We start from the raw sequence: 25295 nt of genomic DNA on the forward strand, positions 1-25295 counted from the left end.
TATGTTGGATACATACATGTAATTTAATTTGCCTAAACATAGGGTTTGTATTTGTTCAACATTGCACCCTGTTTTGTCCCACTTCTCAAGAATCACTGCCATATCAAGCGCGTTAGCGGCGCCTCCCGACATGAGCAAGACTCCAGTTTGGAACAGTATTTGGTGTTGTTATACACTAGCCAACATTGAGTTACATCCGTTTTGGGGAGAGTCAAGTTATTCACTTGGTGTATTTCAGGTTATCAGTGTGGCGTTAGTGCAAGTTTTCGGTATTTGCTAAAAGCTACTCAGGAGTGTTGCTGCAATCTCTATCTCATCCGTGCAGACCTCGCCAGGCTGGACATGGATAAATTGGAGTTATTCCCTATTTTTGTAACTTGGTAAGCATAGCTAGATTTGTTTTCATGTAATGATCTGTAACACCAGTGTACAATTAAAGGAATACTAATTTCTACTGGGGGGGAAAGGATTAGGACAAACACTTTAGATGCTGAGCTAATGTATTACACAAATAAGCAAATGTTTTTTTTCATGAAATCAATATAGATATGAAACCTGAAGAAACGTCATATTTTAACATTGCCTGGCTACCTTTGGTTGCAAAAAGTATAGCTAAGTTATTTGTCTGATGATCTATTTCAAGACCAGTGTATTTTGTACACGCTGCAGCTTGTGAACGTGTATTCACAAGCTGCAGCGCAATACAACAATGCAATGAACAACGGAGCAGTCAGTGTAGTAACCAAAACATGCTTACAGGGTGCGCCCACTGGGTGGAGCTGTCGGCTAGGCTCTAATACAGGACGCCCTGTAACAACAAAAAATTATAAAGATAAGATATAAAAGATGAGCTAATAAACTAAAAAGTAAAATATTCTTCAAATTAGTTACTGGTGTTGAAGCAATCTTAAACGATGGACCTTTCACCAAAGCACCAAATTACCCTATAGATCTGGAACCCCTTACACCAAACAATCTTTTACTGCTTAAAACAAAGCCATTCTTACCTCCAGGAACGTTTAGTCCGGATGACAGCTACAGCAAAAGGAGATGCCGTCAAGTTCAATACATGGCGGATTTATTCTGGAAAAGATGGATCAAAGAATACTTAACAGAACAATACTTAACAAGAAACTTTGACAAAGCAGACATTGTGCTCATTATTCATGTTACAAATGGGACAAATTGTGGAAACCCTTCCAGATTCAAATAGCAAGTTCAGACCAAAGACCAGCAAGGCAGGCCCATCACCAAACTTGCCCTGCTCCTTGAGGTTCCAGCTGGAGTCTGTCCCCCGCACACACACACATTTTTCTCATTGAATATTTTTCCATGGACAATCTTTCTTGAATTGTTTCCACTGACGTAATTGTGCGTCGGAGATCTATGGATTTCTATATGTTTGATGTTTTCTGAAATTGTAAAAAATTAAAGAGTTTTGACTCCTTTGTTTTATTAAGTAATTGTCATGTATACATTACAATTAGGGGCCGGAATGTTGAAGCCAAATAGTTGATGTCATGATTTATTGGATATTTTGCATTTGTGTATCAATTTTGAGTTTGTTATTTTGTGATTTATTATTTAAATGACATGAATTAATGCCGGCTGGTAATAATAACAACAATGATTTAAACACAGGGGGCCTACAATTTTGAAATAATATGGCAACACGCCGGTGAGTGTGGTCAAATCATTGCTTTCCTGTCGGATCACTGTTACAGGAACAGTTTATCACGCTTATCCTGAAAATTAGCCTACCCCGTACCAGGCTAGTTTCCCTGCATAAGTAGCTATACAATAGATTGAACTACTGTATGCTGAATTTGCCTTATTTAACTGAATTACCTGACAATGAGTCTGAAAAACCAAACCCACTGGTCAAGGCTCGCCTTTTCAATCATCCTGGATATCTGAATTGAACTTTTGTGCAACGGCCCAAAGGTGGAGTTACAGATTGTGTATAAAGGTTTATCAGAAACCACTGCAAAATGGTGTGTTATATTACCAGACAAGAGTTGTAAAAACTATGGAAGGTTGGCATACGTTAAGTATTTTGTCAGCCCCAAGGTAAACATTATAAATGTAGCATTCATGTTACAAAGTAATTTATCTGGAACATGTGCTTTAATCTACGGTATGTAACTGATCCCTCTTAGGTAAATTTAGAAATTTGATTGTCCAACCTTGATTTACAATACTAGGATACTAGCTTTAAATTAGTTTCATTTATTATTATTGAACTGTGTGTTTCAGACAGTGAGCAGTTGCCCAATGTTTTCAATTAAAACAAAACAGCAGATTCTCTAGTAAACGAACATAGCTATTTTCTGCTTCTTTTAGAATGCATCTATTACTCACTGCCTTTATTTATGCTGCTTAGTATCTATAGAGTGGGATGGATGACTGTAAAGTGCAGAAAACGAAAGTACAAGAGTCTAGTTTAATAAGTAACTGTATGGAAGGGCATAATGACCATCTCTGTGTTTAACCAGAGACAATGCTCTGAGATCACACCAATAAAAAGCCACCCCTCCCTCTGCTTCTTGTATTTTTACTGGCATAGATTGTGAGGTTTCCAGTAAGCTACGTGATAAACACACATTCTGGCTGGAGGCCAAATCTACCTGCCAGACAGGTATGTTGACCTAGTAGGAGGTGTGCATGAGTGTGTGTGTGTGTGTTTGTTTTGGGAGTGCTCTTCTAAGCTAGTTATTTAGCAAGTCTTACAATGACAGTGCAGGAGAATTAAATCAGGTTTGTTTCAGGTGACAGCAGTCTCAATTCAGTTTGATTAACAATGAGGGCATGATTAATAAACAATTTGATCATCAATATAGTGCAACCACATGAAATGTTTCAGGTATTTGCATTAAGTGCAGCTAACAAAATACAGACAACTTGAATCCGAGACAAACTTTTTGTCTTCTCTGGTGTCCAAAAAAAGCTGGAAAATAAATAGTTGCTTTTGTGCATTATAAGTCGAGATTGCAATTTGACCTGATGCAAATAATGACTGATGAAAAAAGTGACAAAAAGGTGGATTTTAACATACAGTGGATACTGTGTGGTTGGTACTTTGTAACCATAATACTGTGATAATAAAGAATTGCTAAAATACAGAGGGGGGGGGGGGGGGGGGGGAATGTCCACTTCACTTCTGGTGTATGGAAACAAATCAAAAATATGCAGTGTTAAGAAAAATTATTGTGGTAAATGAATGATACTGCACAATATATTTGTTTAAAATATTGCTTCCTTGCCTGTACACTATATGGATTAAACAGTTGCTCAGCTTTGCAGTAAACATTTAACATATTCAACATATCTACTTAAAAAAAAAAAATATTAAACCACAACTGCACCAGAGTTCACACAAAAGCCTGACGTTTGGCTGTATGGTTCACAGCAGAGTTTGAGTGGCACACAATTCTAATGAACTAAATGGGCAAACACACCAAACAAGTTAGGCACGAAAGAACCCTTGAGGAAAACTCAAAAGTGATTTGATTCTAGAGTGAAGCTTTGTGGTCTTATGTTTTATACTTTATTACCTTGATTACTCAAGCACATGGACGTTTTTCAGCACTGCCATGCTCTATACATACAGACACTGTTTTCTATATTTAAATTAGCCCTTCAACTCCTCCCCTGGGGTCCGATACTTTGCAAAGGCTTCTCCAAGGTGTGTTATGATGGGACAAAAAGGGCTCATTTACTTCCTTATCCAGATTCAACCTGTTGTTTATTGTCTACACAATCTTAACATGAACTAGAAAATTACGCTGAAATTTTAAAAGTGCAGGCCGGCTGCCCGTCGCCGACCGCAAGCCCGGCATTTGCTGCATTTTCAGGCAATGTTGCTAATTCTCCAGAGACACTGGACAGAATGCTTTCCATGCAGGACAATGCCCACCCCCCTCTGCACAGCACCTCCACCAGCCAGAGGAGCATGTTCAGTGGAAGACTGCTGTCCCAGTCCTGCTCCACTGACAGACAAGTATTTGGTCCCCCCTGGCCATCAGACTAATAAAAAAAGCTAACATGCTGACAGACTGAGGAGTGATTATCATAAACTGTAAAATGTTGTCTTCTAAAAGGTGTCAATTACATGTTTTTGTTTTCCTTTCTGCTAGGTTGAATTGAATTATTTTGGACTTAGTTTGTATTTATATTTCCTTCAAGGTTTGATTTAAATTGTATTTGTATACAGTTGAACTTTTTTTGTTGTTGCAAAGTTTAATTAAATTCTTTAAAAAAACATATCCATAACTTACAACAGAGATCAATACAATACATCACACAACAGTCAAAAAAGACGTGTCATTCCTGTGTTTCTTTGTGCTTCAATCTCCGGCCCTGTCTTACCTCTTTGTTCTACTTTCCATGGACTTTCCATGGTGGCGTTCATCATCTACGCCTGTGACAGTAATAGCTTCTTTGTTTCTAAAACAGGAATGTTCCATCATGACTCCAGATGAGCAATGAGGCCCTTTTTCACCGTAGTGCAATGTTGGCTTTTTTAATGTATTTGTCTCTTCTGCTCTAGGTGAGTGTACTCCATGTCTAGGTGCTGTTGGTTTTATATACACAGTATATACAGTACATCCTCACTGTAGTTTGTACTGTTCAACATTTCCAAAGAAAATAGAAAGGAATGGTGGCAGTCATGGGCACTAAAGGAAGTTATTAAACAACAAACATACCATCCAAATGTTATCATGCCCTGTCATCTCCAACAGGCCATACCGGTTGTACACCAACGCTGAAACCAGAAACCACTATCTACCAGTGCCAGGCACAATTGTGCTGCTCAGTGTTAGTAATATAACAATGGTGTATTGATAATGTATTCACAGTAAGAGGTAACACACAGCCCACAAAGACTGTTATTTCGCACTCATTCACACACACACTCATACACACACAGTGCACCTGCAGTATCTATCGGCACATATTGTCTGCTTTCTCACACATGTGACACGTTTCATGGTTCATGTGGAAGTTTGGTGTTGCGTAATGCAGTCAGGTGTGCAGCTCCCTATTGTGCCCAGTTAAAAGGTGACTCGCGTGATATTGTGCAACACTGGCATTTTGTAAACCCATTCCAGTAAACAGGTTTTTATGACACCAAACTGGTGAGTTTACAACGTGGCTTAGTATAAAGCCCTTTGTGGTGATTTTCAGTGCATGGCAGGGCTATAATGGTTTAATTTGTTCTTTCTTTACTGTGCTCTTTTTTAAACAAAGCAGTAAATAAAAAGACCAGTTGGAGTATAGAAGACAAATAACAAACAAAGAAAACAAAACAAAAGTCAATAACAACACAGCACAATTACTCAAATAAAATAAAATAAAATGCATTTACACATATCATAGCATACAGAGGGGCCAGGTAGCATACAAGACTCAGGTTGCGTTCCGAATCGCATACTTTCTACTATATAGTATGTAGAAAAAAGATTTAGGATGTCCCGATTCTTGTGGCCAGATTTAGGATGGTTAGAATACCCGGATGGTCTACTTCATGCGGCCAAGATTGTTAGTGTTGAAAAGTGCATCCTATTTGGGCGATTCTGACCCACAATCCAGTGCGCACGTGAAGTGACGTAACATCGACGAAGCCTATAGGTCCATGTTATGAAAACAAACGGGGATGCGACGGATATAAAAGCAAGAGGCAAGATCAAGGCGCAATGTTATGATGAAATAAGAGAGTAAAGTATGTCCCAATAGTATGCCTACTGCATCCTAACTAGATTCTTTTTATCGTCAGATGTAGTATGTAGAATAGAAAAAAGAAAGAGTATGCGATTCGGAACGCAACCTCAGTTGCACATAATGTGGGTATGGCAGTACAGCTTATCGTGACTCCAAAACTGAACAGTTTGATTGCTAAAAGTAGAGCAACAGAAAGTGTATCCATTGTGTCATTTTGCATGTGGTTTGTTGTCAGTTTGTGTTTAAAAATATATAAATGGCACTCCTCTTTAATCTGTATTATTATATAGATTGAAAATGTGGTGTTTTAATTGTGTGTGTGTGATAAGATGGCAGAAGCTTCAGCTACAATAATTTAAGTAAAGGGGCTTAAAGGAGCTGTAAGCGGAATGGTTCTTTTAGCTAACTTCCTGTCAGTTACTGCAGTTAGCAGTCCCCTCGCTCGTCCCTACGTCTCCACATTAATGCACTGCGGTCTTCGAGCAGCAAGTTATCTAGCATCATCTCAGATCCATAAGTGTGATAAAACATGATAAAAACCATCAAAACAGACATTGGGAAGGATTTTTACCTGCTCCGCCATTGTAGGCGCATAAACATTCACCCATGTGTCGCTCTGGCGTGCACCGGCAGTGAGACCATGAGTGAGATGGGTGCGGACGGGTGTCGGTTTGTAGCGTTCTCTCTTGTGATTGGATAAAATTCCGGGATACTACATAAAGTGTAATTGCTTATTACATGCAGAGCAGCTGACTAAGAGATTGGCTTTATGAAATGCGCACATCGTGTAAGTGATTACTGTATGAATAAAGAGCGATTTACCACTTATATTAATATAAATAAACCGCTTACTTCACCTTTAAGGTTTTCCTTTTTTACTGTACATGTTTCACAATTCTAGTCCTCATTCACATACTCTGTCTATCATGATGGTATTCCAACAAGATGAAATCAATTCCAAAACAGGAAATCAACATGTGAAATTTTATTTCCAAAAAAACAAAACAGTATGCCATTAATAAAAAACATTTAACATTAACATTATTCCACAAACATGTATCAGCCCAAAATAGATGACAGCAAAGTGGATTAATCACATTCAAATAGTCACACAAACATGATGCATACAACATCTTTATGCTTGATGGTCATATGGGACCTGGGATATATTTACTCCTAAACTACGTTTTACTCAAACATTGTGTAAACACACTTTATAATAAGTGATACTGATAGACACGTAGTGCACATTGTGACTGTATTAATGCAAATTAGCATCACCATCTCTTTTCTGTCTCCGTCCTTCACTTTGAGTTTACCAATGTAAGACCTCTCAAAACGTGGTCTTACTTTCAGGTCCACAACTGATTTGACATTTACATGAAAGAATGAAAACTGACTTTGTCTCCACCCTTTTACAATAACAAACAGCAATTTGAAAGCAAGAAAAAATAACATTATATTTTCAGTGCAATAATAGAGTAAATAATGCCCATACACCAAAACAAACTCTATAGTGCCAGATGAGGATAAGTTAGTCCAGCATCAGCAAAGAGACTAGAATGCAAACACCGGAGTGATTTCTGTACAACTTTAAAAAGTTTGCTTTTTTTAGCCTCTAGTTGCTTAGAGAAACTTACAACCATCCAAAACAAGCGCATATGCGCACATAATAAAGTTTCTGTACTGATGACAATTGAAACACACAACAGGTACCACATTAATATTGGTTCATAAAACCTACTAGAGCCACAAACACTGGCTTACATTTTCTGCAACACCTTCCTTCAAAGAGGAAGTTAGTGTCTTTAACAACTGGATTTTTTTTATAACAGGCCACATGGGTATGACTACTTTCTGGACCACTGCTCTGATTGGTTTTCAGTGAGGCAGTGATACCTACATGCCTATGCAACTCCCGTCATTCTTCCAGCCGCTTGAGTTCTTTCCAAACTTGTAAACGAGCCTTCTGCCATCGACTCGTTCCAGGATCTCCCTCTTATAGTAATACCTGAGGGAGGAGGCGGGACAATTAGTCTAGGATGAAGACATTTAGTATGCAGTTCACTTCATCACTTGCTGCACTGATTTAAATTCATAAATATAAAGTTATATAAAGCATTCTTAGACACCAAAGGAGCATTGACAACTCAAATCATTAGGGTTATTCAATATTGTCTTAAAATAAAAAAGTGTTAAAATAAACTGTGGGTGTTGTATTTGATAGCCAGGGAAGGTCTAATGAAAGGCACTGTGTCATTGCCTCATGGGACATGTGTAAACCAACATCTTTTGAGCTTGTCACATGCTAGGAAAAAGTCAAGATATCTGGAAGTACAATACTAAATCAATGGAGAAGCAATTTATATTTGGCCTTGGCTACTTTGGCTGGGATAGTTGTCTTTGTATGAGTGTAGATATCTGACTCATGTGTATTGGACCTATAGTCCTTATGCCAGTGCCTTGAACTTCTGAACCACTTCTCAACATGCTGAATCATCTTCATGAACTCACCTCATGGCGCGGCTGAGTTTCTCGTAAGTCATGCTGCTGTTCTTCTTCTTCTGGCCCCACATCTGAGCCACAGCCTCAGACTTGAGGAACTTAAACACCCCCTCACGGCGGTCCTCCCACTTCATCAGGCCTGAGTTCTTCTCTGGGTGGATCAGAATGTCCCTGATGAACTCCCAAAGGTGAGTACCACGAGGGGCTGCAGACCAAGAGTGGGGCACAATGAGCTTAATGTGTGTTTTTGTGAGCGTGGCTGTATAAGCACATGCATGCAAGGCAAACGGCCTGCAGCCTGATAAAGATGCAAAGTAGAATTTGTAAAACAGTTCAGCAGTGTTTATGTACAAATGCCTTTTGAGCAGTGTTTGACAGTATGCCAATGGCCTCACCGTGTTTGTTTTTCTTTGGAGTTTCATAAATACTGGGGCTGTGCTCTATACCGGTTTTAGGAGGTCGCCCACGTGGTCGCTTCAGTCGAGACTCTCCTTTTTCTATTTTGATGTGCACCTCTGTCAACACAACGGATCATTGTCAGACATGAACTCTGTGTGTCCCTGCTGAATGCAAATAACTTTACAGTTTTCCTGCTTACTCACTTGAAATCAGAGGGTAGGACGACTCTGGGTCTGACTCGCCACTGCCAGACTCTGGTGAGGCTGAGCCGAGGCCTGAAAAAGCAAACATGCCACCTAAATACAGGAGAGACTTTGTTTTAAAATACAGAATAGTTGAGATAGCTGATAATGACATGGGAAACATTCAGATGGAATACTCACTGTTTGATGAAGAGCTGCATTCGCTGTCAGATTGATTATCAGACAAGTAATCTGTGTCTCCAGGAGGTGTGATCTCTTCCATGGTAAGAGTAGTCAGATCATAATCATCGCAGTAGTCAAACTCCATCTTGCTTATGACTGCTTCAGCTTTTGGTAAAAACAAAATAAAAAAAGCATTATTTTTTATTTATGTTTTATTATTATTAAGTTTACTAGTATACTAATTTACTTGTATATTACTATGCTTATTCTATATCACCAATTTCCCTTTATTTATACGTTAACTAGATACACAATATATTGCACTATATTGTGTGCATTTATTTCTATCTATTCTTACTTTTATTTTATATACTTTTAAGTATTTATTTTCTTATGTTTCTCTTTTTGTGTTTATTCAAAACTACCCTTGTACTGTAACACCCACATTTCCCCTCTGTTTATCAATAAAGGATTATCAAATCTTATCCCTTCGATTTCCACAAGTATCGATGTTATGCTACTATAGCATAAACTCTATAGAATGTGTACCTTGGCCAATTCTGATGGTGCTGAGCAATGGGAAATTTAGGTTGTCCAGAAAGTTGTCCAGGAGCAGGCAAGTCTCGTTAAGCTCTGGTCCTGACAGGCTTTGCAGCTCTGGGGATGCAAAAAGATTTGAGAAAATAAATAAAATTAGACATTCTAGCGATACACTTGTGAACCGGTGGGCCAAATTTCCTTTTTCATTGTATAATTTTAGGTTTATTCTGATATAAATGTCAAATTTGAGTTATACATTATAATGTATCATAATTTGATCATAATATCAATATTAATATGCTGCTATGAAGAAAATGTTTAAGCCACAATGTATACCATCTGCAGCATTTGCATTTATTTTGTATACTTATTTCATACAGTAGCACTTGTTTCAGTGAGAAGTACAGTTGAATGACAATAAAATGATCTAAGTCTAAGTCTACTGATAAGAGTTTTATTACGTGTTCTGGGAATGGCGCACAGGCCCTTTTAACCCGTGACTTTACAACCCAAATTGTGACAGTATATTGAGAGACCATCACTCAAATAACATGAATTACATTTGGATATATATATATTTCACCTCTGGAATTCTATAAATCATTCCCACATCACAAATAGAGTTTTACCAAATTTGGTCTTGTGTTCCTGCAGACTCTGGTGAAGGTGTTGGCCAAGCTGCGAGCCAAAGACCCTGACCATCTGGTCTCGGTTCATCTGGCAGAGGGCAGAGCCGTCCATGGTGCAGTAAGCCAGACTCAGGGTGCTTGCGTCAAAATTGGTGCTCTCCACATGGTCGCTGATCCACTCCAGAACGTTGTCTTCTGTCCAGAAGTGAGGGCTGATCTTCATGTACCACTGACCTGCACGGACATAGGCAGGAATTATTCAATATTCTACAATGGATGCATGCAGTTTATTTTATATTATAATTTTGGATTTGATTCATGCATTTTATTACATTCAGTTGATTTAACGTCATCTCTTTCAAAGTTCACAATTTTGAACGTGTCATTATTTGCTTCTACATATACTCAAACAAGTGATAAATCAGTGATATGGACTGATGCAGTCTGCTTCATCACCCGGTCAAGATTTTTTGTGTCTAATAAGGTCAGACAAACAAAGGCTGAACTGTTGCAGCAATGAGGTGGCAGAATTCTTCTTGTTTGACGGTTATGGCTGAGTTAAACATTGGCTGCCTGGTAAATGATTGAGCCACCAGTGACCAAATGAGGTCAAAGCAAAGTTAAGTGAGCACACACTCCCACTGGCTGAAGTTTGAAAATAAAGGATCATGTTTACTGTGAGATTAGTCTTCAACTGATACTGCCTGTGAAACTGAAACTGGGCTATAATGGTTTGCAGCCCAGATACTTAACAATATCAATGTATCTGGTGTCACAGAGCACACAGACATACAACAGTCTTATAGCAACAGTTTGTGTTCATCTTACCACTCAGGTCAGGGTTGTATGCCGCATTGGTTATCCGCAAGGTGTTGATACTGGGCAGCACACAGGGCTGCTGTGGCTGATCTGGGGCACCATTCTGGTACATGGTGAGGTTGGCATTAGTCAGGACACTGCTGAGGGACGGTGATGACATGGAGACACTGAGAAGGATAGAAAATATTAGTTTACACACCAGTTTAAAAACATAAAAGAAAGAAAGGAAGGCTACAAAAGAGGAATTATATCTAATGAACCTATTTGTTTGTTGACGTCAAACATTGTAACACAATCTGTATCCCTTCTAGACATACCCCCTCTAACAATTGAATTGAATATTAACATAACAGTTTACCTGATTACAGCATGAGATGGAGTATAATGAAAAAAAAGGATGCTCCAAGAGAAGCCACACTGTGAGTGGGGTTTGTATAATTTCCACCGTTTGGGTATAACCTCTGTCTTTGAGGCAAAAATGCACCTGCTGCTGCATTTAACCACTCATGATGCTTTATACCTCCTGTAAAGGAGTGGGGGAAGGACTGAGGTGAGTTCAGGGGAATTCCACCTGAAACTGGCCACACCTCCCTCCCTCCCTCCTCCCCCGTCACTTTCCTAAGAACTTGATCAACAAAACAAACCTGCCCTTCTATTCTCTTCAATCTGCCAATTATTACCCTTTCACACTAACACTTAAGGCTAGATTATATGTGTACCTACAGACTGGGTCATCTGTAAGTGTTCTTATTATATTACTTTAACTAAGAAATAAAGATACCAGTGCATGTTAGAGGATCTTCACTCACTTCACTCACACTTATTTTTTCTACTTCAGTAAATGTTTATACACCTAGTATCATTTTTGTAGATTAGAATCCATTAACAAAGTCAATAAATAAAAGACGTGCTATTACATTATATTAATTTGGATTTATCCAAAGTGATTTACAATAAGTCAATTCAACCATGATCCAACACAAAAAAATAGGCAGAACTGATTCAAGTGCTCCATTTAGGAGCAATGGGGATATATAAGACATGGCAAGGCAGCATAGAGAGATATGTCAACAACAAACAAACAAAAGGATAGAAATACAGATAATATGATACAGGGTCGGTATAAAGTTGGGATGGTCAGGACAACTGGGTCAGGCCAGTGTTTTGTTTATTTTTTTGTTTTTATCTTTGTCCTCGCTTTCATTGCTTTCCCCAGCTACAGGCCGGCCCCACCTTTTCAGGATGGCAACTTTCTGTTTGAACGAGGACTTAGTGCCAATCAAGCCTTCCCTCATAGTGCCATTTGTCGACCTCCCCCAACCTGCGTGTATTGTGCATACAATGCCATGGAAACATCAGAAGCTAATCCTTATACCCAATGCAGAACAGAACACAGGCCTACATAATATGAAATAGAATAGAAAAAGAGGCCGCACTACTTTCCCCACTCCCAAGGAATGACCAGGGACACAAATGTTTCACAGCCATTGGCAATATGTTTTTTTTCGTCTTTTTGTGTGACTCTGCTCTTCAGGCAGATGCTGCTAAAACTGCAAAAACAAGGCATATGTGGCGGACGACGACAGTCGAGTGAAAGTTAAAGAGCACCTATTATGCTTTTTCAACTTGTATGACCTATAAACGTGGTTATAATGATTTATAGTCTTGTTTAACCATACTAAAGTGCCAAATAATGACTTACATGCATTTAGACGTATTCCCTGCTGACCGTCTGGGGTGGCTGTGCAGAGCGCTAAACACTAGGAACGCCGGTCGCGATTCACTTGTTCAAATTTCCGGGATTTATCTACGTAGATCAATCCGGATTTTCCATGTTTGGTAACGCTGCAACGTGCTCAGGCATGCCCCCACCTGCCTGCTCAAATCTGCCCGTGCGCCGCTGAAAGTCTTGTTAATTTATTTTAACAAGTTGAACTTGTTAAAATAAATGCTCCTTGTTTCATCAAGGAGAAAGGTTTCATTGTAGGAGAAAGTGCATATTTGTCTCAACCTAACATGTCCAAAGGTGACCAAATTTTTTTTGTTTTCTATTGGTTGCCAGGATCTTTTTGTGTCTTCCTGTTTCGATTGCCAATTTGTGGTCACTGAGCCTGTACCTGATCAGGATCTGTCTCTGCTTTCTATCTCTGACAGTAGAAACTTAGCCTAACTAAATTGCTAAATCAACATTTAGGTCATTATTCTCATATCCTGGTCATGAATTGTGTGTAAAAAAAATGAGAAAAGTGTGTGTTTAGAACAGGAATAAAGACGATAACGTCGGATAGCGCCATCGTTGCCGTCCTGCAGCCAGCCAGCCACTGATGAATGAGAGGGGCGATACTGAGGTCGTAATTACGAGATCCTGATGTCATCAATACGAGATCCTTATCTCGTAATTACGAGATACTGATGTCGTAATTACGAGATCCTGGTGCGCTAACGGCTAGATAAGGAGTGAAACTTTTTTAAATTTGGTGAATGCTCAATGCCACCGTAAATTCGTACACTAAGACATTATATTGTATTTGCTTTAAAGGTACTTGACCATGCAAATAATTTCATCCTATTTTAAGTTTATTTCACTGCTACTTTGCCTGCTTTTGTTTATGTGCGCATCATAAAGAAGTTCCATTCATTCAGGCAGAAATCGTACAATTGAAATCACAAAACCCAAGGACATGTTAACTTTTGACTCAGTGGTACTTGTTGATAAGAGATTGATTGGTTTCCATTTACAGTTTTCGACAAATCATCTCACCAAATGATAAACAGCAGTACTCAGAGCGCTAAAAATAATTTTGAGCATTTAGCTAATGCCTTTACAAGGAAGCTCTTACTGTACAATAACAGTTGATGATTGCCATAAATGGTTGATTTGAAAGTAACCAACAAACCTAGCAATGTGTTAGACAAGAGTTCAGAGTGAGCAATCATCTGACTGAAACTGAAAAAAGAAATTATTTTGGCATTATGATGTTTATTATAGATGATTTAGCTGTAATATTTTCAAACAACCTGTTTATATGCTCAATTATTTCAGAAACATACAAAGAATTATACAAAGTAATGTCTGCGTGATCACTGTGCAAAGTGTAATTATAACATGTTGATCCACTAGGTGGCAGCAACCCTCACGTCCAGTTAGTGATGTGCCTCTGTCTGCAAGTCACGCAAAATAAAGCTCCTTCAATGTGCAATAAGAAGCCTCCCGTGAGTTACTACAGTCTGTTTGATGCACATACAAATTAAACAGCTATACCAATTGTTATTTCTGTTGGAGTCTTATGAAACACACATGCTGCCAATAGCTGGACAGAGCAAAATATCATTCAGTTAATGATGACATTTTACTAAATGATATTTGGCTCTGTCCAGTTATTTGAAGCATGTTTATTTCAAAAGAGTCAAACAGAAATAACCATTGGTAGTTATCGACTTTGAAAAAACTTAACCGGCGGGTTCCAACATTTTCAAACTTTGAGAATGCTAAAAGTGGGGAGCATTCCAATGTGAGCAATACAAATCCATCTTAATAAATCCCATCACACACATCTTCTCTTGCTACTTTGCTATTATTATTTTATTTATTTATTTATTTTAAATATTTTGTAATATTTCCAACTATCATTCATCAAAGTATATGTCTTAGTTTGTTTCACATTTTCTTATAATAGTTCACCTGACATAACAATACAAAGTATATAGGCCATAGATTTGTTAGATGTGTTTAATTTGATGATGTCTTTGCATGCAGCATTTCACCATAAAGCAGTAAACCAACTGATCAAGTGACATCCAAAGCAACATTATGGAATTATCTTAGCCAGTATGTTGGACTAGTGGACGAGGACACACAGGGCCACATTAATCAGCTCCTTGAATAGATGGCCCTGCTGCAGCTGCCAGGACTGGGCTGCCACTTAGTAGTGTACAATATTTATTCTAGTTTATACACAGCCAGCCACAGACACGACAACTACGGAAACTTGTGTTGAACCTTTGCTGACCGAGCCAATTTCACAATACGTGCAGACAAAACCAGCGAAGAAAAGCTTCTTATCCAGCAGTCCTTATGTGAGGCTGTGTGGAGGATGAGGCGCTGATCATTTCTAATCGCAAATATGCTACAGGATACGGGTTTAATTATTTAGTTTTTGTCATTGTTGTTGTTTTTAACACATCTGGGCCAAATATACTAACCAATAAGTATATTATCTATCTGTGTTTGATATATTTATGTATTTTTGGAAGAGGTTCGATTCTTAACATCAGTGGGCACAGGCATGGCACTAGCATAGCCGCTGTAGGAAGATTCTCGGGGTGTTTCTCCCAGCCATCCTGCATCACAGCGATAAAGAAACTTACATAAGCTGCGTCTTGAGTCTCAAGCAATGCTGTGAAATACAGAAGTGGTGTGCGTGTGAGCGTGTTTGGGTGTATACAGTGGATGTCTTTATGATTTTTACCACCTGTGCTGTTTCAGGGTGAGGGGGTTGACATTTGGCGAATGTGGCCTGTTGTGCATTTGCGTTCTCATCGAGACTCATCGTCTGCCTCTGTGGTCATCTGTCTTGCAACATCTCTGTTGAGCCGCCCTAGATTTGCATTCAAACCGAAAGCATTTAAAGAAATTGATCAAAGATAATGCAGGGTTTACAACCCAGTTTCACTGCCAACACTCAAACTCCAGACATAATTCTGATTATCTCCCATAAAACCAAGTCTGGGTCAAGAAGTATGAGCTAAGCCTTATCAATTTAAATCACCTAATGTCAACATATTGGGCTGTCACAGCCACAGAGCTGTTACAGGCTAGAAGGCAAAGGAGAGTAAGAGGGTAGCACAAGCACCAACTGTATGTCTGAGCACAAACAGAGACAAACAAAGAACATCTTGCTATTGGTTTGAGAACGTATGAGAAATAAACAAAGCATTTTCTGTTCTGAATAACACACTAAAGTGCTTTAAAAATGAAAATCTATGTAAATGGAGAGTTTTGGAAAATAATACTATGTTCCTATCTTAAAAAAGAAAAACATATCTACATGTTTTAGAAATTAAAGGTATAAAGCGATAGTTTTTGGAAAAAAAAAATGCACATTTTTGTATGCTAAATATTCATCATTAGCATACAGGTTGGAAACAGGTTGACTTGTTTGCCTGGAGATTTTTCCCAGGGCTATTTCCATTATTTTCACTAAGCTAAGCTAACTAGCTGCAGCTTTTTATTAACCTTACATACATTACAGTGTTAACCTTCTTCTTAACTGCATTAACGTTTATTCGATGTCAAAAATATATAACACAACTAGCTAACCAGACAAGAACCTTAGCTAAGCAAAACATTGCTCTCGAAATCGTTCAAATTAGCTTAAAAAAACTCTAAACAAGACTGCTGTGTAGGAATCAGACACGCTTGATATGATTTTCAAAAGTGTCTGAAGATGAGGACATAAAACCGGCATTATAGTGGACCGGTTGCAGGCATGGTGTGGATTGAGTTGTGAACGGAGGAGAAGAGCAAGTAGCGAAGCGAATGAAAACGACAGCTTGGTGCCCCCCGTCACCCTGGCAGAGGCAAGACGGATGAGCTGCTTTCTCCGAGCAACCTCTGTCTCCATCCGTCATCTCCTTTTTAAACTGATTTGCCAGAGAGAACATGTGTCCGTCATCAATTACAGGGGATTCTACCAAAACAAAAAAAGATACTGCAGAAGTTCAACGTCATGCATCCCTCCCCTGCTGCGAAGTAGCATGAATAAACTGATTTCCAGGATTTTTACAAAGCTGTTGTGTAACAATCTCCCGCAGTGCTAAGATTAGACCTGTTTATTCATTCAAACAATTGAGCCAATATTGCCTGATGTGTATTAGTTCAGCTCCAGCGGCCTAGCGCTCTTGGTTATCCATGAGCCATTATAACAGGCAATTACCCGATGAGTTGATAATCTGATTTAATTCTACAACCTTATTGCATTAACACGTTAATTTTTATTCTGCAAGGAGATGGCTGATGTGACATATGCACATGACAGAGTTTATTTTTGGAATAAAAACAGTGGGGATTATTTAAGGTTGCAGTTATAATTGTATAAGTTTGTTGGTAATTAATAGCATCTTAAAGGAGATGGGTTATTGTCGCCAATGTCAGCCTTAAGTTGCCAACACACTGCACACCGCCGCGCGGCGAGTTTACATAGAAAGTCAATGTATTTTGCGCTGCGGCGGCGAGTGGTTCACGCGGCGCGGCCAGGGCGGCGCGGCCGCCGCAAGAGTTGAAAATATTGAACTTTTTGCCGCCGGCCGCGCCGCGATAGCCAATCAGTGTTGAGCTTCTCCCGACGTCACTCACTTCGGGACGACGGACAGAGGAAATTAAGATGGATGAAAACATAATAGTCACAGTTTGCTCCCATAAGTTCTGTGAATAGCCTATGTGTCTGCTGCCTGCTGTGTACAGTTATCAGTTTTGCTTTATGAACCAAGTTAGCACCGGTTAGCTTGGGTAAAGCACCATCAGCACAGCAGACTGGTGCTCTCAGCACAGGTTAGCACCAGCGCCAGCATATCCCCAGAGTAAGAGAAGGCTAGATTGTTTTAAGTTTTTAAAGTGAAATGCATTAATTTGGTGCACTTTGAGAGGGAAATTAAGAGGCTAAAGCTGAAGAATTTTGTATAAACAAAATGGGGACACTGTGTCAGATGAATTAGAAGCTATTGGAGAAGGACACATGGATTTTCCATAATAACATCAATCATATCGTAGTTTGGACACCCCTGGTTTAAACCCTGAATACATTCAGTAAATATTAAAGCTGCACCAAGGTCTAGATAGAACCAAGAAGGGTACTGTATATGTCATGGGCGGGTGCGGGATTATTTGTGCAGGACCAACTCAAACTTTGCAACCACCATTTTAAACATAACAGTGCTAGAAATCTAATTGAAAAATAATCGTTGTCCGTGGCATTTGCAACAAGCAGCAAAATGAACATCGCCGTATTTGTTGTTGTGCTTGTGGTAAGCACTAGTATTAGCTGGGAGAGCCACATATGTTCAGTGGTAAACATTGACGTAATTATGTGGCTCTCTAGCCCATCAAAAAGCCTGTGGTTTTTAAAAGGTTCACAAGCTGAACCAAGCACAAGCCCAGACCAGGAACCTGGGTCATGTTAGAGGAAAACGGGTAGGCCTAGTCTTGAAGAATGTGGCTGAATGAAAACAAAGCACACTCTGTTTCTCTCTAAGAGATGTGGATATGATAAAGAATAAATCCCTTCTTCAACTTCCCTTTGCTATGGGCATGTTCTGTTCATATGTCAGAGAAGAATATCTGAAATTGTACAAACTTTATGACCCACATGCCCTCCTCATCATCAATTCTGTAGTCCCATTCAGCTCAGCATTCAAGCTCCTTTGCATTATCAGATCTGTACTGTACCTTAAGGCTTTGTAACTGAGGCTAGTTTACTCTGCTGGATGTAAGAGCAATCTTTGAGAAATGGAGGCCAAATACAAAGCACAGCAAACTTGTCATCTGTTAATCCAATAGGGAACATGGTGTATTATGTACTGTATCTTTATTTTTTTATTAGTTTTGCTGTCATACATTTGTCAGAGTGAGGCTCTCTGCTCTCCTCGAGATCTGTGACAGTGAATGTGACATAAACACAGAGATCACACATTCAGGAACAAGTAATTGTCTGAGGTGAGCAGCACTGACAGGGTGGCAGTTTCCTATAGCAGCACGCCTGACTTTCAATGAAAGATGTGTAAAATTAGACAAAGATTGGACCTGACAAATTGAGCAGCCCAGGTTGAAAGAACAACATTCTGTCGGGCTGTGCTGATTAGATTTGTAGCTGTTGCAGATGACTACCGAGTGACTTTACAATGCTCCCAATAGAGCTGATTGCCATAGGGAAACTGTGGGTACTTCAATAAGTCAGTCCTCATCTCTGACATTCTAGATGTTAAAAAAGCCGCAGCAAGGTATTTATATCTTTATATAAATGCACTTGTCTTTTCAGCCATGAACACAGACTCCCTTTCTTTGTTAAAAGGAACAGTAGCTTCGTTCATGACGTTGCCTATGGATCCATAAATGTTTAGTACAGGTCTACAGTCAAGGTTTTTGGTTAAATGGCTGTTTTGGCCTTATCTTTTTTCTAAATAGTTAATTAGATTAGATGTCACTCACTGGCAAACCTGGTCAGCATGGCAGGGATCAATATAGACATGAGGTACAGTGATTGAAGCAAGGGAAGTTTAGGGCATTGAAGACCCTGTCTCACTGAGACACAATCAGATATGTTTCACAATCCGCTGGCAAACTAGTGGAGATGTTGCTGCATTGATCTGATCAGAATTCAATTGATTTTAAATGTTAAAGAGACTAAGAGGAACTTTTAAATGTTTATGAAACAGTCTCATTCTTCCTTTGATGATCATAAAGGACCTGTAACAGCAAACAAGACCATCAGCGAAAACAACCTTATTTTTGTATCCTGTTTTAATAATAATAATTAATGCCTTAGCACGGGTCAAAAAAATCCATGTCAGGTACATAATGTATTTCCTGAACTGTATAACCAAAGTGTAATTTGCTTCACCTTTGTCATACTACCATTATTTATCGTACTTAGTCGAATATACATACTGTACTTTATCTCATCATGATGCAATCCACTTTCTATCTTTCACTAACTTACAAATCAAGTTATTTCTTTAGGACAGCCATCGCTGGTGTCCTAAAGACACAGGTTGCGTTCCGAATCGCATACTTTCTACTATATAGTATGTAGAAAAAAGATTTAGGATGTCCCGATTCTTGTGGCCAGATTTAGGATGGTTAGAAGTACCCGGATGTCCTACTTCATGCGGCCAAGATTGTTAGTGTTGAAAAGTGCATCCTATTTGGGCGATTCCGATCCACAATCCAGTGCGCACGTGAAATGACGTAACATCGACGAAGCCTCCATATGAAAACAAACGGGGATGCGACGGATATAAAAGCAAGAGGCAAGATCAAGGCGCAATGTTATGATGAAATAAGAGAGAAAAGTATGACCCAATAGTATGCCTACTGCATCCTAACTAGATTATTTTTATCGTCGGATGTAGTATGTAGAATAGAAAAAAGAAAGAGTATGCGATTTGGAACGCAACCACAGTGTCATGAACATTGTCATTTCACACATTGCTATTATACAAAGGCAGTTTATACAGTGGTTGCTTTACAGCTTAACTGTCCAACAGTGTGCAGTGGAGCTGACATAATGTTGCACTTCATTAGGTTTAAATCCTCTAGCAAAATAAACATTCACTGGGGCTTGCCACTGTGGGCGATCATATTGCTAAGCGTTACAACGGTAATATATCAACCTGCATTTTTGTTTCTATTTTTAAATTAAATGTTTATTCGCCATTATCAAATGCTTCTTGTGCCTACAAGAGAGAGCCAGGTTAGCATGTGGTTGTGTTTTGTGTGACCAAGCAAACATGCAAATGATTGTTTCTCATTCAATTCAAGGAATGCATGGTACAGTGTGTACATTTAGAGTAAGTTCAAGAGTCAATGTGTTTCACTCAGTCAAATTATTTAAAGTTTTCGGACAGTAAAAGTTAACTTTCATGAGAGCGGTAGCGAGTCAGCACTGCAGTAGTATGGAAAAAAAGATTATTTTGTTTCCTTGCGTGATTTCCTGCTGTGAATGCTTTAATTGTTCATTCATGTTGGATTCTTTCCCCCTTCCCTATGGCACCTCCACGTGTTCTGCATGAATATTGATGACTCCAGCCTTTGCCTTACCTTCTTCTTGCTCTAACCTGCCTAAGGTGCAGAGGCAGGTATACTTGGTTTCCTGTTCCAATCATAGCAAAGAGTCCCCTTTGGAGCAGTAAAAAAGGAACACTTTATGCGTTTTGGTGAAGCCGTCTGGGATACAAGCTAAATTACATGTGGGCCACAGTGAGATCAAAGTGAATTATTTATGTGCTTCCTGCCCTGTGCCCTGCTCATCTCAGTATGGCATTGCAGGGACTAGCGAAGTCAGGCCAGGACATCCCTTCAAGCTGTTGTGACAACTTATAAGGCTCCTCAGGCTGCCATCACAGCAATGATACAGTCTGGAAGATTGTATTTTATTTTACAGAGCAACTCAGGAAGGATGACTTGAGTAAAAAGAGATGTTTATAAACCACCGAGGAGGCAGTTTCACGAAATCTGCAAAAAAAATTTGTCCCGAGGAGATGATGAAGTGATGTTGGTTCCACTGCTGTTTACCAACCTTCAGTCAGATTAGCCCTTTATAGTGCACAATTCAATTATGTCCTCCGAGCAATCCATTGCATTTTAAAAGATCGTTGGACAGCAAGTTTCCCCTCTCTTTGACATTGACACAGATATATGGTGGGAGTGATTGGATTGTTGGATGTGGGTAAATTGGTTTGGCTTGCGAGTGTTGTGGCCTCAGAGCAGAGCTGGAGGACAGGCGCTGGGGGAAGGAGATAAGGGGACAATGGCACCTGATGAAGATGATGGCCAAAGGGGGAGTCTTGGGACGGAGCACAACATGTTATGTTTGTCTTCTCGCGACCATGGCTAATCCGATTGCCTTGGTGCAATAACACAGCCCAGATGTGCGCAGACCCAGGTTTAGGTGTCTGTTTTGATGTCTGTGATTTGCCAGGGGGTGGTGGGCGGCGTTGTTTGGCTAATAATTTATTTAGCTGCAGGGTATGAAGAGAGCAACATTGTCATTTCTTTCATGAAGGGAAGTGCTAACAGATGAACAGGCCTTAAGCAAGCAAGAGTTAATGAAGTTTCTCTGCACAGAGACTAGCAAATACAGTTTATTGAGCCTTTAAGACCAGGTCGAACTCTGGTGAGTGTGACCTGCAAACTTTGAATGTAAGACAGGTAAGGTAAGGTCTTCTCGTGAACACTTCATACAGTGCAATTATGGGCAGTATATAACGATAATGCCAGACAGAACATTGATATTGGACAATTCTGCAAACCCCTCAAATTAGGATTAGTGATAATGTTTTAAAACCTTTATTAACACATTGAGAATATATATATATATATATATATATATATATATATATATATATATATATATATATATATATATATATATATATATATATATATATATATATATATATATATATACACACACACTGTATGTATATATATATATATATATATATATATATATATATATATATATATATATATATATATATATATATATATATATATATATATATATATATATATATACACACATATATACATACACAGTATAGTGTGCCATGATCAAATACATGCTATGGTTAAAGCAGTCCCCTCACTCGTCCCTACGTCACCACATTAGTGCACTGCGGTCTTCAAGAAGCCAGTTATCTAGCATCATCTCAGATCCATAAGTGTGATAAAAACATCAGAACAGACATTGGGAAGGATTTTTACCTGCTCCGCCATTGTAGGCGCATAAACATTCACCTATCTGTCGCTCTGGCGTGCACCGGTAGTGAGACCATGAGTGAGACGGGTGTCGGTTTGTAGCGTTCCCTCTTGTGATTGGATATTAATTTTGGGATCCCTCGAAAAGTTTATTAGCCGATTACATGCAGAGCAGCTGACTGAGAAATCGGCTTCATGAAACGCGCACATTATGAAAGTGAACACTTTATGAATAAAGAGCGATTTAACACTTATATTAACATAAATAAACCGCTTACTTCACCTGTAAGGTTACTGAAAGATTGCAAAAATATTGAATACTTTGTGTTGCAGAAAGTTTTTTTACCCTCAGTTCTATCATGCAAACTCAGATTTATCTCCTAACCCCCTGTGAGGTTACTGAAGCTCCAAATGCTTGAAGCTACTTAGATCAACAGTGACTTGACATATGACTTAAGATATTCAAGATATTGAGTTATCAAAGCAGGGTTTGGATTAATCATAACATTTACCAGTACATAGGATTCAGCGCCATTACACAGTAGACAGGTGAAACGACTGTAGCTGGTGGAAAAGAGATGCTAAAAAGCCATGTATTTCTTTCAGCAGTTGGTAGAAGAGTAAATATTGGACTTCAATTATTCAGGGGGGCCAGAAACCTGACTCCAAATGAATGCTAATGTTGCTCTGTGTCTCTCCTGGGTGTGTAAATAGGCTGTTTGCCAGCAAGTTCATCGTATCTACTTTGAAATGTGATAATAATGCACATACTTAGTTGTACACATACTTAGAAGTACACATTAAGTATTACACGTTATTGTTTTCCAATTCTTCTTTTCAGACAAGACTACAGTTTCATTAACACTTGGTAAAGATAAAGGTGGTAATGCGAGCATACTGCTAGATGTCTTTAAAATGTGTGCTCACACTTTCCCCAAATCTGAGGAGGTCCATCTGTGGCTTTGAAACCAAGTTAAATGTGTCAAAAGAGATTTAAGTCTTGATAGGTAGAAAGTCAGCCAGATCCAGTTCCACGTACTGTCTAGTACTCATTATTTAGTTTTTTTCTGTTCTCTTTGAACACAAAATAAGTGTTAAAAAACACTTCGTGTATTGACATGTTAGGGTCGGTTTAGGCAACAAATAAATGGTTGAGATTAAGTCAATACTTTGGGTTGATATAACCTTCTCATCATGGGCATGGCTAAAAGAAACCGAGATTGACTGTTAACAGCCTCCTATGTTGTGGTTTTGTTCCTGAAAGAGTTCATTTTAACCAAACCCCCATGTGGTGTTTCCTTTATAAGGGCAGTGACTTTTTGAGTAATGTTTCCTCGAGCTGCTCAGCAATTTTTATCAGTAATCTACTACAAACTAAGTTAACCAATGAAAGGACAGGATGCATGGGAAAACCAATGCAGTGCTTCATATTGCAAAGTTAAAGGGGACATATTATGAAAAACAAAACATTGCAGGTGTTTGGGCACCCTTTTAGGTTATTGGGGTCTCTACCAGCACACACAAGCTAAATGTGTCAGTTTCTTCAGGGATGCTTTTTTAGAAAAAAGGGGGATTTGAAGGTTTCTTCCAAAAAACACAGACTGGTGACGAAACCGGTCGGTTTTCATTATCATAAATACTCCCACGGGAAAGCTTACCAGAAACTCGGTAGTTGATTGGCAAATCAAGACGCCCCGTTGGTAACCACACACAGCTGAGCCTCCACTCGCTCATGCAACAACAGAGGAGAAGCAAGCTGCAGTGTTAGCTCATCCTCAAGCTACCATCACACCCCAGCCTCGAAGCAGACCGGGGCTGAATGGATTTACTTACATTTTTTGTTTGGCTATGCCCAGCAAAGGTTGGCAATCTAGTGTGATCTGCTGTTATACTGGAGTGTGGAGGAGATTGTGCCTGGAAGACAGAGAGACACCATCTCTCCTCTGGAAATGTAAGTAGTCCTATTTAAAAACAAATCTGTCCGTTTATGAGTTCAATGTGTGTAATGTGCTTTAATTTATCCCTCCTATAATAACCAACGCCGACTGAAACGAGAGAATGTCTCTGGGTTAAGTAGTTAGCGTTAGCGTCCGTTAGCGTTAGCGTCCGTTAGCTTGTATGCTAACGGTTAGATCTGTGAGTCTGTCCGTGACAGCCCGTGCGAAAAACAGACGGTGAAACTGTACGGTGTGTTGGAAACTGAAGAGTATTTGTTTGTTGTTGACAGTGTGTAGTTATGCAAGCAGTCGTGGTACATGCAGCAGTAGGCCTATTACATCTCTAGTGTAATGTACACTATAACAGACAGGAATACTGTAATTTGCCTCTGCTGCTGTTTGTTTCCTGTCCATTATATTTCAAAAAGCACACAGTATCACTCAGAACTCGTTGCTTCTTGAGCAAGGGTTATACTGAATCTATTAGTAGCCTATCTTATTTAATAATGGAAGAAAAAATATATTTATTAGTTTGTAGCTTTGCCATAACTACAGATATATGATGTATGCTATGTAGGCTACATGATGTAACATTGATTGTGCCATGTTTTACAGATGAGTGACCTGACGGAGCGTTGACCCACAAGGACCGTCACACTATCTGTTCCATCAGAGGACTGTTCACTGGATGGAACAGGTGGTCTTCTTCAGGGCCCACCAGCAACAACTGGACAGTTACATACAATATGGCTTTGCTTCTGTTTGAATTATGTACACTTTATATTTCCATTTCACTGGCTATGAATAAACTGCTTTATTTTTAAGTATGGTTTTGGTCATTTTAAAATGTAATGATACTGTTTCAAAGAAAAAATCTTCAGAGAGATAAAGGGTTGAATTAAAA

The 25295-nt window shown here is 39.1% G+C and overlaps 1 protein-coding gene across 2 annotated transcripts; it reads right to left on the minus strand.

Annotated features, from left to right (window-relative positions):
- Positions 1–6691: 6691 nt before the first annotated feature.
- elf3 (E74-like factor 3 (ets domain transcription factor, epithelial-specific)) lies at positions 6692–11452 on the minus strand. Of its 2 annotated transcripts, none has more exons than XM_080025372.1 (9): positions 11337–11452; positions 10988–11145; positions 10160–10393; positions 9540–9647; positions 9009–9155; positions 8829–8900; positions 8622–8741; positions 8236–8431; positions 6692–7732 (listed from the first exon to the last, which is right to left on the minus strand). In XM_080025372.1, the coding sequence occupies exons 2-9, from the start codon at positions 11136–11138 to the stop codon at positions 7621–7623; spliced, it is 1140 nt and encodes a 379-aa protein (XP_079881498.1). In that variant the 5' UTR covers positions 11139–11145; positions 11337–11452; the 3' UTR covers positions 6692–7620. The 2 variants fall into 2 exon arrangements, with proteins under 2 accessions (XP_079881498.1, XP_079881497.1); XM_080025371.1 differs by having other exon boundaries at positions 8829–8921.
- Positions 11453–25295: the final 13843 nt, after the last annotated feature.

The sequence above is a fragment of the Ammodytes marinus genome (assembly GCF_949987685.1).
Source record: "Ammodytes marinus genome assembly, chromosome: 4".
Taxonomy (NCBI): Eukaryota; Metazoa; Chordata; class Actinopteri; order Uranoscopiformes; family Ammodytidae; genus Ammodytes; species Ammodytes marinus.